At 34.6% G+C, this 14,055-nt stretch overlaps 1 protein-coding gene across 4 annotated transcripts in view; it reads right to left on the bottom strand.

Moving 5' to 3' along the window:
• The window catches only part of ZFPM2 (zinc finger protein, FOG family member 2), a 315,049-nt gene that overhangs the window by 222,940 nt on the left and 78,054 nt on the right, over positions 1-14,055 (bottom strand). For all 4 annotated transcript variants that reach the window (XM_074898551.1, XM_074898548.1, XM_074898549.1 and 1 more), the window contains one exon: positions 12,431-12,532. In XM_074898551.1, coding sequence (XP_074754652.1) covers positions 12,431-12,532 — 102 coding nt within the window. The remainder of the gene's footprint in view (positions 1-12,430; positions 12,533-14,055) is intronic.

Raw genomic sequence — 14,055 nt, forward strand, 5'->3', positions numbered from 1 at the left:
AGTACTCCAACTGAAGGTGGCCATGTTAGGTTACAGCAGTCAGCTTCTGTATTTGGTATTCTTTATTTATGCATACAGACTGCTTAATATAGATAAAGCAAAACTCTGACTGCTGGTGAGCAAAATAAAGTCATATTTCACAGTTATGATGTCATCAAAGGACTATATTTCATGGCTATAACATCTTTGCAAATATATACATAAAGTGGTATCCCCAAGGAGCACTACTTGCTAAGTCTGCCTGAGGTCCAGCAAGGTGGACCTCCTTAAATTCCATTTAATGTACATTAAGATTTGAATATCAAGGAAGTCTAAATAGCTTGAGGGTAGAAAAGGCATTCTGAGTTTCTTTCATACACTGCAGCATACTTGCCATATTACATGAATTTTTCTATATATTATGTGCTGTGTTATCTTCAATTCACTCTTTTTAAATTTCAGCACACTATTTTCCTTTTATGCATTTATCTGTGGATATATGCTTTATATATTTTATGTAATTACAAAATTACAACTCAAGTGAATCTCATATAATATATAAACTATCATTGATGCAGTCTCAGAATTTCAGATCTTGAAAATAGAACTTGATTGCTTTATTCACTCTAAACCAATATCACTGTAATATCAGCCTTAAGCAATACGGGCTGCTAAAATCATTTGGTTCCATTTTTCCAAAAAGGAAAACTGATAGGATTATTTTCGTGATAAATTAATTTTACCATGTAATTGCAATTATGACTTCTAATTAATGAATGGTTTCAGCCTCACTAACTAGGTCAGCATTTTTCTTTTAAAAATACATCATTTTTCTCTTTAGATAAGCGTCATGATATGTCCAAGCTTTGGGGAAATGCACATAGCATTTTTATAGGGCAATGATCCCAGAAGCTGAGAAATGGTGGAAGTAATATGACATTTCTTTCTACATATTCAAGCCATTTTTTGTCTCTTTTACAAGAAAAATTAAAAACCAAGCAGATGGCAAAAGGCTTTTTAATAGGGAGGATCACAGTTTCTAAGTGCTATTAGAGTATTATTTAATTTCTTGACTAAGTCTCCCAGTATGCAGAACACTGAACAATGTGAGATCAATGAATCAGTAGAACAGCTAATCTATTGCATCACGCTTGCCATATGCATATGACATTGTAGAATATATTGACAAGAGGCAGAATTCAAGGAGAACAGGTTTTCTGTAATCAGATGTATTTCTGCAAAAATATATTAAAAGAACCAGAAGCTTACGCATCATGTAGGACAGAGTCCAAGTCTTCTCACTGTCCATTGCTCGGTCAGATCACATGTTTCAAGGCACGATGCAAGAACATTTCTCCAGTGTCCCCTGATGTCCGTCCTCTGGCACATACATGCCATTTTAAATTCTACATTGTTCATCTCCCATTCACATCCCTGTCAACAACCTTATCACACTGTTCTTCGATTACAGATGATTCATGCATTGTGGCATGAAGATACAGAAAAGAAAATTAAATAAGTTTTAACTATTAAACAATGATTAGCAGGACAAGATGAGAGAAAAATAATTTCCTTTGAAGAGGCTCAAAGTTTGATGGCTAAAATATTATGGATATGGTAATTAAACTAAATGTTAGCTCCTATTGGGCTACAAGACATCAGAATATGTGTTGTTTCATTGTAGTTTTTTTTTTTTTTTCCTTTATTGCTGCTTGGAAATAGTCACATACCTAGAGAGCACCTCTTAAAAGAAAATTTCCACAAGAAGTGGAGATCCAATACACACCTTGAAAAAGAGTCAGTATCAAATGCTAAGCAGTTCTGTAATTGGGGAGAAAAGTTTTTTTCTGAGAATGCCAATAAAAATCATAAAGTACAAATCACAATAGTAAAAGTATTAAGTAAATAAAGTTTAAAATTATACATACTTTATTAGATCATAAGAAAGAATATGAAGAATTTACAATGTTGCATTACACAAACATTGAAAACAGGACTGTATTACACCTAAGAAAACTCTCAGTGAGTGCTTATCATGACTGCTCTCCAGATAGTCTCATTTTTTTAAATAAGAACTAGTATGTATTTATATATGCAAGCCAAAGATTTACGAACTGATTAGTAGTTTTGGCACCACACCATAAGTATCAAGCTTCAGATAACCTAAGGTTTTTTTTCACACAATGATGTAATTTGAAATTCAGTCTCCTTTAAGAACCACCCAGCTCAAAAAGAATATATGCAACACTCTGGAACAGTACGTCCATAGTATACATTGTACTGTCTTTCTAAATTATCCACAATAATCCATCATTGTGGTTTTATGCTGATGAAGCATCTTTAAAATCCACGCAACTACACTGCCATAAAATCAAAGAAGCACAGACTGAATGAGAAAATACTCAAAATAAAATTATTTTTACAGCTTTATCCTCCATGTTTGAAACATACTAGCCAATTTATATTTTTATTTTGTAACACACAATATGTCAATGCATAATCCTGCAATACTCACTTAAAATTATGTAAAATACTGGAAAGTTTTTCTATCTGTAATCACCAAGAATATGCTGTGAAGTCAAATATGGTTGTTCAAGTTTTCCAGCTTGAACGCATTGCTTAACGGTCTTGAGGGAGACAAAGGAGAGAAGAGGGAACAAGTAAGATGGGACAATCTGATTCATTTTTTCTGTTACGTATCATAAGAGATGCAACAGATACACTGGACTGGTTGCCAACACTGGCAAAACAGGCATACACAAGCATCTACCCCATGAACATGATTTAGTAGGATATAGATTAAAAATATTTTTTTGAATCAGCCTTGATTATTAAAAAGCATATTTGGTAAGCTTTGAAATCTCTGGGGGGAAGAAAAAAACCCCAGAAAACCAGGAGATCAGCTGTCCTCTACGCAGCTGCTTTAGAAGTTCTAAGCTAGTTAGCTGAATGCAGGAAAAACTAGGAACAGTGGCCACTGTGCAGTTACAGCTTTCCAAACACAGGCTTTCATCCTTATTACTTCTGCCTACCCAAATATCAGCACAGGTATATTACTAGTTTTACCTCTGGGCCATACTTCAGACTATCTGGTTCTGGGGTTTCTCACTGATGTCATTAACATAATAACTAAACATTTTGTAACTAAACAAAAATGAGATCTGATGCTGTTAAGACAACCATGCTTACTTTTGCCATGTTGGTGAATAAGTGATAAGTGATTGCATAAAAGTTTTTTGTAGCTTTTCTGTATGATGACCACTATTGCACTTTACAAAGATCATTTACACATACCCTTGTCTGAAGCCTACATCAATGAGAGAAAATAAGGTCTACTATTCAATCCATATCCTTCTTTTGAGCATGTGATGGTAAGGCACCTTAAAAAAATGAAACAGCATAATCAAAAATGTTAACCCAAATGTGTGCTAAACTGGTGTCACTGAGCTAAACACAGATACTGAGAAAGTCATGGTCAGAATTGAGAGGAATTTTGTCCTTAGGACTCTCTCGGAGTCCCATGACCATGATGTTCAGTTTCCTTTTCTGTCTCTGAACCATTCTGAACTGTGTAATGTTGTGGGTAAATACTAGTATCCAGGTTGTCTTTCACACATCACATTAAATATTTTACTCTCATCAAAAGCTAGGTCTTTCCCATAGAGGTACAACGGTTTCTGGTGATAACGTTTTTGTTATTTTAGTTACACTGTTACAACTTTTATGCTATGATGTCTTAAGAGAGAGTAAATAAAGCAGTTTTCAAAGGGGTAGGAGGTTTTCAAAGAGGTAGAAGGAAAATGTATTTTGAAAATCAAAATATTTTCTTTAATGATGTGCTGAACACAGGATACATCACTGAAATCAACTGAAACCTGCCAATTTGAGAAATAAAGTTGCTAGCATCTCTCACTAGGTATTTGCATCCAACTGCTGGACTACAGCTTTGCGCGTTAAATAACACTGTATTGTGTATATAGTTCTATGTATTAACACATCCGTCCTTCAATTGTTCAAGCCAGTGCTGCTATGCAGTATTCTGCTTTCTTGGCTGAATTAATGAGAAAAACACAACAAAGAACAAAATAGTTGTGGACCAATTACATGTCCCTTTTGATTCTCACCCCATCTGTTTCCAAAACCAGACATTGTTTCCTAGTCCTTTGCAATTACCAGGGTGTTATATTGCTTTTATGACCAAACTACGGTGAAGACAGCTGGAAAGTGCAAAGCTTTCTGCCAGCCTCTGCAGGTCCCCTGGTGCATGAAACTACAAGAAACAATGTATTGTAATGCAGATGTTCATTGATTCCCTGCAGAATTTCACAGACTAGGAGTCCTTCACTGTGTGACCTACAGGGATTTGTACTTTACATAATATCCACTATATAGCACATCATGTCCAAAGAGAAGTACCTAGTGAATCTGATCATTCGTCCCTTGCACATGCCTTTCCCAGCTATCAACTTTTTTCAAAGCACAAGAACTCTTTTGTGCTTGAAACGTAAATGCCAATCAAAATAGAACACATTTCTAACATGTATCACCTTTCATTGAGAGTTCAATGCCTTTTACGAGTCAGGCCAATGTTCTTGTCTCATGCTGGACATACACAAGTACAAAAGAATTTAGGAAGATATGGTATCAATTTCAAGTCTACCTAGTCTAGAAACTTGCCCACGTGCAAATTAAGATGGTTTCCAACAAGCAATTTACACCTAACACACCAAAAATGAAAAGCCTTATAATGTCAAATATTTCACAAATGAGTAAACAAAAGTCCACAAATAGTAAATTAATACCATCAAACTAAAAACCAATAGACTTAAAGGTTTTAGATAGTTTCACTTCTCTGAAGCATTTTGACTAGGATAAATAAGAAGTTTTGCATTTGAAAATATTCTAAAAGGCTAATTGTTTAAATAAAATTAAAGTTTTCCAAATGTGAAATGTACACATGGGAAAACATTATTTCTACAGTAAGTTCATTTCTAAAGCTACTAATTTTGAAATTAAATTTAAATTTACATATATATGTTAACTGTGCGAAACAATGATAAGGAAATGGCATCCCAACTGACAAAACAGTTGGAATGCTTGACAAGGGCTCCAGTGTTCAGTGATGAACTCTCTGCTTTTTGATATTTTAAGTTGCAAGTCAAATGAAGTAATGCTTATCTCCAAGTTTACAGAATCCCAATATATTTGTACTTTGAATCATGAAAGATATGCAACAGAAGTCACCATAACAAGTGACGTCAAGACAGGAAATATCTTAGTTTTCAAAATTTAGTACTGCCTAGTCACATGATTTTAGGGGAACTGTAATACACATCAATTTTCTCTTTAAGTGTTGGTGACCACTATTTCTGGCTAGTGGGCATCATTTGATTTTGTCAGGTGTGACCATAAATGAAAATTCTCCCTATTACTTGATTTTACCTATAACACATGGTCAAGTCAGTAGGTCATGCAACAGCCTGTTTCCCACAAAAACCAAAATGGCATGTGGGAAAGGTGACAGCAAGGTTTGGTTGCTACTTCCATGTGAGTTCACACAGCCACTCTCACCTTCTCATCTTTCAGGCCCATACAGGGAGCAGTCTGCCAACAAGATCTATTGCCTTGAAGAACAGCCAATGTCTGCTCTAAGATTGTCTGTTAAATGTAAAAGAAGGGTAACTATATGCACCAAACAATGGTTCGGGGCACTGAGGCCAAATACAGACATACTTACATGCTGGGAGACTTCCTTGGCCTTTGAAGAGGTGACTGCACACAAACTACCTCTGGCCAATGCTCCCTGCAGTGCTTTAACTCATGAACCTTGTGATCTAGTTGGGAAGACTGTCAGCTATCCTCAACCAAAATCATGCCAGGGACCATTTTAACACTTCACAAGTATACACGACTCAGCTGCTGTCACTACTGAATTTACTAACACAGGTGTAGCCTATTTTACCTTATAGTTCTTAGCCCTGCATCTTCTCATTATGAGACAGAAATGTGCTCATCACATGAAAGCAGAGAAGTGAGGCCCTGGGAAAGGTCTGCAGGAGGAAGTGGCTGCTACAGTCAGCAGAATAATCCATCAGTTCTAGCTGGTCATGGCAACATGGATATCCTGGTGCTCCTATAAATGGTCCCAGGTTATAACCTAAGAATGACTTTATAAATATAATATATCTAAAAATCTGTTCCTAACAATCATTTGATGATGTAAGAATCTCCTGTTACAAAAAAAATGGGGCAGTGGGGGAAACCTCGATAGTTCGTGGGTTTAACAGACATTTGGTAGAGTCCCAGTGATGTATGGATGAAGTCTGTAAGTTATAGGCACTAACTACACCATAAAGGTCAAACAAGTTGAATATAATTCAAGAGTACTTGGGGAACAATGGTTTTAGAGAAATCAGACTTAAAATGGAATAATGCTTTGCAGAGTTCTACAGATTGAGTTTCAGGTAATCAGCACAAACCTAGGCTATGCATGGAAAAGGACTGGGAACATTACAGTCCATGAAGACTTGGATCAGCTCTATATACAAGACTGAAACTTATTTGAAGTCCTGTGTTTAATACACAGGTGTGGTAACCTTTCAGAACAACTCTAGTATCAGAACCCAAACCACAAAGACAGTGCTCCACTAGCATTTACTTCACCTACCTTAATAGTATTCCAGTGTCAAAATAACATCTGCAGTGCAAGGGTTAACTTGATGACTATTACGCCCTTTTGCTATTCTGTGCCCACATGGCCTTCTCCTAGTTCCAAACTAGTGATGGAAACTGGATCTTGATCCACAGAAATGCTCCCCTGCTCCTCCAAGGTCCCCTCCCAACCCCCGTTTATGGTAGCCCAGCTCTCTGCTTTTAATCCAATATCCACTTCACTACAGAAGATTTATTTAGACTGCTTCTTGTTTCATAAAGGGCTCCAAAAGTCTGTAGTGATTTTTGACACTTTGTTATAATGTTCCTATGACCCCCCCACCCCCTCCTCACATACCACACCACCACCCAGCCTCATTTTCATATGGATACAAAGCATCAGGATAAAATGATGGTTCATTATAGTGGTACAGAGCTCTTATCTTCATCCGGCAAGAGTCATTTCCTTCCAAAGATTGAAATGCAAATGTGAAAATTAATGATAACTGCATTATCTGATAGCAGAGATAATACCGATTCACTGTCAGAGTAACACACAGTCGTTCTATGATTTCCTCTGCTTCTTCACAATATTCTTCTTACTGTCAGACTATATCTATGGTTAACTATGTTTCATGGATTTTTGTTAATTTACATCAAATAGCATTTCCAAGATCTTATATCTACCACATTTCCCCAATCAAAAAAGAAACAAAATCAGGACAGTAATCTCCAAGTCCTTCTTAGACTGATTTAAAAAGAAAGAAAGAAAGAAAGAAAGAAAAAAAGAAAAGAAAAAAAAAAGTAAAAAGGGAAAAATAAGACTATCGTTAATGTCTGTTTCTATCTTGCAGTGGTCTACCAACCATTCCAATCTATATTACATAGTTTTGCTTTATAACCCAAACTGTTTATAGTACTACTAAATAAACCCAACAATCAATACATATTTACAGTGATCCTTATGAATGGTTACAGGAACTCTATGCAGAAAATCTTTTCAGACTACCTTTTATAGCAGGTAAAAATGTGAACCTGACATGCCAGATGTTCGCTACAACCTTTCTGATTCTTATCTCGCTAAAGCAATACACCAGAATTTACATGAAAGCCTGTTTGTCTCTTTTATTAAGCATTAATAGTATCATAGTTATATATATATATATATATATATATATATATATATATATATTCTGGTATATTTTTCATAATACCAGTCCTTTCAACATTCTACTGGTTCTTCTCTAAGACTGTTTCAAATTTTAACATTGTTTGTGAAGTGTGAATGCAGGAGACAGAACCCTGTTTCAGCATCAAACAAGACTGCTAACCAGACAAGCAAGATAATTTAAAATCCCAAACATATGCTTTAGCCACAACTCATATCTTCTGAGCTCAACCCTGGCTCACTAAATCCCAAGACCTTTTTGGGCACGCTGCTTTCTGTAGTAAAACTTCTATTACCTTCTTGTAAGCACATGACTTCATATTTAATTATACTGAAACTAAAATTTTGCTGCAGCTAACACATCAAGTTATTCAGATCTGGCAATAGCAGTACCTATACATTATTCAGTATTTTCTTTTGATTGTGAACATATTGCAAAGAACTAATATACTTTAGCTCACCATTAGGTATTAAATTGGTTTTACAAGATACATTTTTTTCCCTAAACCTATACAGATTGGCATTCTTACTAATTCCCCTTTAATAAAGGATCTTACATCACTTATGCCATTATTCCCAATGGGATCGCTGTCATGTGGACAAGTCTGTCATTACCCAGACCAACCTTACTTACTGTTTGTGAATACATTTATTCCCTCTAGTATTCAAGAATTTCCAAATCATATCAAAACTTTTTGAAAACTGAGGAATTATGATTAGGACAGATCCTAAAAAAGGACCTAGCTCCTAAAAATGTTAAACTGTCAGACCGCTTAAATTAGCTAGAATTTAGCAGGTTTAACGCATTGATCAGTTGTTGATGGAACAGAAGTACAGTCATCACTTACAGAAAAATAGGTTTTCCAGCACAAATATGTTTTAAGCAGAGTAAAACTATTGAAACTACTCTAACCTTTTCCCTGTCCCCTGTAACTATTAAGAGTCCTGACTTGTAATAGATCAATACCAATTTTCTAATTATTTTTTTCTTACCAGATTTTAAAATGTCATCTTACTGTTATTAATGAAGCTACTGATAGATTTTTTGTTACTTTTATCTTTTTTTCTTTTAGCCAGATGCTACAGTTCCTAATATCTGGTTACGTTCACTTTTTTCCCCACTAATTTTAAACTTATATTTTTCTAGTTTTTAAAATTCTCTTCTATGTAAAGTCAACATTGCCTTCATTTTTATTATAGCTTTTGGAAAAATGTAAAAAATTGTTCTTAAATGCTTCCAAGTTATACTTCATACAATTTCATTCAAATCTTTCTCCCTTTTGGTACAGTTCGTATTTGTTGTCTCTTAAAATGGCAAACACAGTGGACTGAACATGGATATACCAATACAGGCATGGTAAACAAGCAGTAATTTCTAATTCTGTAAACAATTTTTCTTTATCTCTCAAGATGTCATAAAATATGATTTCCTTATATCGGGTTCAGCAGTATTTTAGTTGAGGGGCCTACTATCTAAAATTTTCATAGATTTTAAGAAAGTTCTGGTATGGAAGCATGCAACCTCTAAGATATTTCATTCACAGTTCCCCAAGTTTAGGCAGTTTTTGTTCTTATATAGAACAGATATCCAGTAAAAACCAGAATGATCCTATTCTCTCATGTGATGGATGGTCTGTAGGAGACACGTAGGAGATCTGCCTTTTGTTCATTACATGTGAAAACACTGATCACTGGCCTCACATGCACTGATATCCTAGTAATATTCCAAAGGCTATAGAACTATATACATCTACATGTATCAAGGCATCCATCTGATAGCAAACAGTGTATTTAACGTTGTAAAATGGCCTCTGCTTCCATTTGTAAAAAATAAGTCTTTTCATATAAAATTTAAGTCTACTCTTACTTTACATACTTTCTATTCTTTGGACTTCTGCCATTTGTTATAAAGGAAAAAAGGATCGGGTCCTTTACTGTGTGTCCATATACAGTCTATTACCTCAGTTTCCATTATTTCAGAGTAGTTTTCTCGTTATAAAGAATTTTTAAATATGAGGACAAAAAAAATGAAACCTGAGCACAATTTACAAAACATTCAGGTAACACTCAAGGTGACTACACAGAGTTGGCATTATGTCTGCAATTCCTCGATGGTCAGTGAAGGTCAAAAGACTGAAAGATTGCTTCAGCAGAAACTCTGTGAAGCTAGAGCACATTTAACTTTAGATACTTCTTCATTAAAATATTCTAATTACATAGGCTAGAGAATGCATGTGAACCATTTAACAATGCAAATTTTCAAACAAAATAAAACTCTAATTAATGCCAGAAGCTTAATTTTGACTTATCCGTGAGTAAGTTGTTGCTAATGAGTAACTCGCAGAACTTCAGTCCCTGGCAACTACTGGCTCTGAAAATAACAATATGTTCCCTTAGTGCTAAAAAAAGAAAAAAAAATTAAAATAACAAAACAGCTCTACTATTTATATGAATCCTTGAGTTGTCACAGTTCACATTATCAGTTGACAGCAACTTGTATCAAGCAGAACACAGCCGTTGTATTCTGAGAGCGCTCCATCTCAGTAAAGAGACCAGAGACAGACCAGATAACAAAGAATGTATGGTCATCTGCTCTTTGAGGTAGCACCTCTACTATGAGTTGTAAAAAAAAAAAAAAAGTTGAAGAAAAGGTTTTAATGGTTCTGTTTGTGCTGTGCAAAAGTATGTTCCTAAATAAGAAAAACATTTCATGCTTTGTTTTTTTTTTTTCAGATCTGAAAGAAGTTATCTTTCTACTTCATGGTCAAAAATGATCTTCTGTTCATTGTTTCATTTTCTGTATCAATAAATCAAATTCATTTCAGAAAGCATGGATGATGGGGAGTATGATATGTAGTATGTATCCATGTCTTTCTTCATACATATTATATCCTTGTAAAGGACCAGTATTTAAATAAAATAGAGCTGCTTATTTCATGTTGATGGTCATCAGTTTTCTGAAGTCAAAAGGAATTTTCCCAAATTCAGCTTTGATTTCTGTCTTATCCCATGTCACGGCTATAATAAATATTACAAGAAATACACACATCTTACTGTTTAACTGAAATTTTTTCCCCACAAAATAAAAAATACTCCTTTCACACCATACTGTCACAAAAGATATCTCCGAAACTTCTGTATAAGGTAGCTCATATAAAAAGCAGCAGCCACCAACAAAATGCTTATTCAACTATGTTGAAATACACTAAAACCAAAAAAACAACAAAAAAAGTACTGATTTCAGACAAAGTTTATTTATAATGAAATTAAAACCAAGTCATATGTTAATCACTGACAGCCTTTAAGTCTACTATGAAGCTGGAAAAGGCCATTCTATATCCAAAGATGTCTTTTATATTATTTTAAATATACTGTAGTGAAATATGATACTAAATCTTGCTTTCATATAACACCATAGTGCTTTATATAGAATATCAACTTATTTGTGCATTACCATTAAAAACATTTTAAATTACATCATAATAATTAGGTATACTATGTCTTCATTTTTGTTTGCATTATATTTTCCAGCTACTGGTTTCAGAAAATTACCATTAGTTTTGTTCTTCTCTTCATGAAGAGCATACAGTAATTTGAAAAATCAAGCAAGGATGAAAATGTGATTGAAATACAGGAATTTTTCTAATGGAAATATTATTATTGCATTATAAATTATTGATAGGACACTTCTGGAACTCTTTTCTGATGTGCTCATCCTTTTTAGGGAAAATTTCCATAAGAGATACAGCTATTCTGTGAGTACGTTTCGCTTCAGATGTACATTTTCCGACAGCACTATTAAAATATAGTCAGCATAATGGATTTTTAAGGCCCATTCCAGAGTCCATACCCATGAAAACATTGCACTGAATTCAACTGCAGAATTGCCTAATTGAGAAATACAATTTACCCCTTTGTCTTAGGTACTTTTATGGTACAACAGAGGTTTCATGTATTAATATTGAACAGATACTTGGAAAGTATTCCCGTGTTACCATCACATCTTGTATCCTAGCAATGTTATGCTTGCACCATCTTCACTGTGTATAATAGAAAATGTTACCGTGAATTAGTTTTAACGTGGACTGACTGCAATATGAGTTTCTCTTTCAACTGAAATCAATGACCAGGTGTGCTAAATGATTTCTATCAGGCTAAAACAGGTAAAGTTCTTGAAAATGTCAGTAGACACCATACCTATTTGCTAAACTAAACATGTTGCTAAATGTCAGCACAAAGCTTGAGAAGAGACACATGTGTTTGGTTGGTCTTGTGACCTCAGAAAACAGAGCAGAAAAACTTCTACCTCAATACAGCCATGGAACTGAGAACTTACTGATAAATTTTAAACATAAAATTCTAAAAAGCAACAACATTTTCCTTTCTATCAAGCAGGTACATAAGGCATTTTATGTTGAACGACTTGCAAAATGGTACAGCCAAAACCATATTTTACTCAAGAACTTTATCTTAGGACTTATCCATCAATATCCTGGTCTCCAAAGGAACATAAGAGAAATAGTTCATTAAAAATCAATGCAAAGCATAACATATCTACTGAAATAATAACATTAAAAAATACTGAATTCTAGCTTAAGAAATTTATCTTGGCTTTCAGTTGTTCTTTCCTACCTGGCCCATCCCAATCTTCAGTCTCCACAGCAAGCTGCCCTGGTTTCTCTGACCTTGCATCACCATCAGATTCTGCTGCCTCCTGGATGCTTTCTTCATTGCCTGAAAAACCAAAGAAATACAGTATTGACCTCTTTCAACAATGACTTTTAGGCAGAGGTCCTACAATATCTAAATGACAGCTCACATGAGTAAGTGAAAACATACGCATGTCTATAAACAGAGAGCAAACAGAAAAAAAAAAATTAGACACATAAACATCTGTGAGTTCCCAGTGATTCAAGCAAGCCTTGAGTATCCAATCCTTCCTGTTCTGTGGAGAGACAAATCCTGAAAATCAGTGTTTACTCCATATGCCTAAAAACCAGAACCACAACTTGCACTTAATTCTGTAAACCAACACACAAAAAGTCATTGTACACAACTTGTTACTGCCCAGGAACATTTGCTTACAGTTAAGTGTTTTCTTGAATTGACACTTAATGACACTCAGCACAAAAATATGGTCCATTAAACATTCTGACTTTTCAGGCAACTAGTGGAAAGCTACCCTGTGGTATTTCAGCATTTAAGGTATTTGACCTTAAAGGTCATAATGCACCAGCAAGCCCCTATGATAATTTTCTTATCAAGCTTTATCTAAGAAATGCAACATTTCTGATGTATTTTAGAATTTTCACCATCCAGAAGTACCTGAGAATGTCTGTCTGCCTTCAGTATTATCCATGACAAGGTTGTACATAGGACACATGGAAAACTATGATAAAGTTAAATATTTGGAGATGACCATTTAATTTTTATTTGAAGAACTCCTTGTTGAGAGAGCAGTTATTTCAGTTAAACAAAGATCCTAGGCAAGCTCCATGCAAAAATACTTTGAAATAACCACTACAAAAAATTACATTGAAGGTAAGTGGTTCAGGTATTAACACAAAATAGTCTGGTCACAGTAATGCGTTAAATGACATCTCCAAGGGCTTATCCAGGTCAGTATTTTACTATATTTATAGATATTTTTTTACTACTAATCAATTCAAGAAACTCTTGCATAGGAAGACAGTATGAAGAATGTGGAAAAAAATTATAAAATCCATACAATTAACACAGTACTCAAATAGGACTGAATTACGGTTTACATTTTTTTAGCAAACTTTTTAAAACTGTGTCCCACAGAAAAGCACTAAAAACCAAAGGCTGCGTATTTTAGAATCTGAAAATCAGACTGTAGAGTTGACAATAGAAGAGCAAGGAGTAAAAAGCACAGCAATTAAGCAGTAACTTGTAATTTTTTCCCCACTCATGATAACAAAAGCTTTTATTAGCAACATAGGTAAAGAAATGTGATTACAAGAAACCATGCCAGATCCCCATACATTATCACTGGAGCTATATTTATACCAGATAAGATTGTGACTCAGAGTTTTCAAGTACATGATTATATACAAACACTATAAAGTATTAACTTCATGTGCACATGTAATATCTTGTAATAACACTTTCTTCCTTGCATTCATACAAAAACCAGTTTTTCCAATCCTAACAGCCTGGTAAACTACTTCTCACACAAACACAATACTATACTCATTCCAGACTTGAATAACAAAAATATAGTTTGGTGTATTTGT

The sequence above is a fragment of the Athene noctua genome, chromosome 2, assembly GCF_965140245.1.
Source record: "Athene noctua chromosome 2, bAthNoc1.hap1.1, whole genome shotgun sequence".
Lineage (NCBI taxonomy): Eukaryota > Metazoa > Chordata > Aves > Strigiformes > Strigidae > Athene > Athene noctua.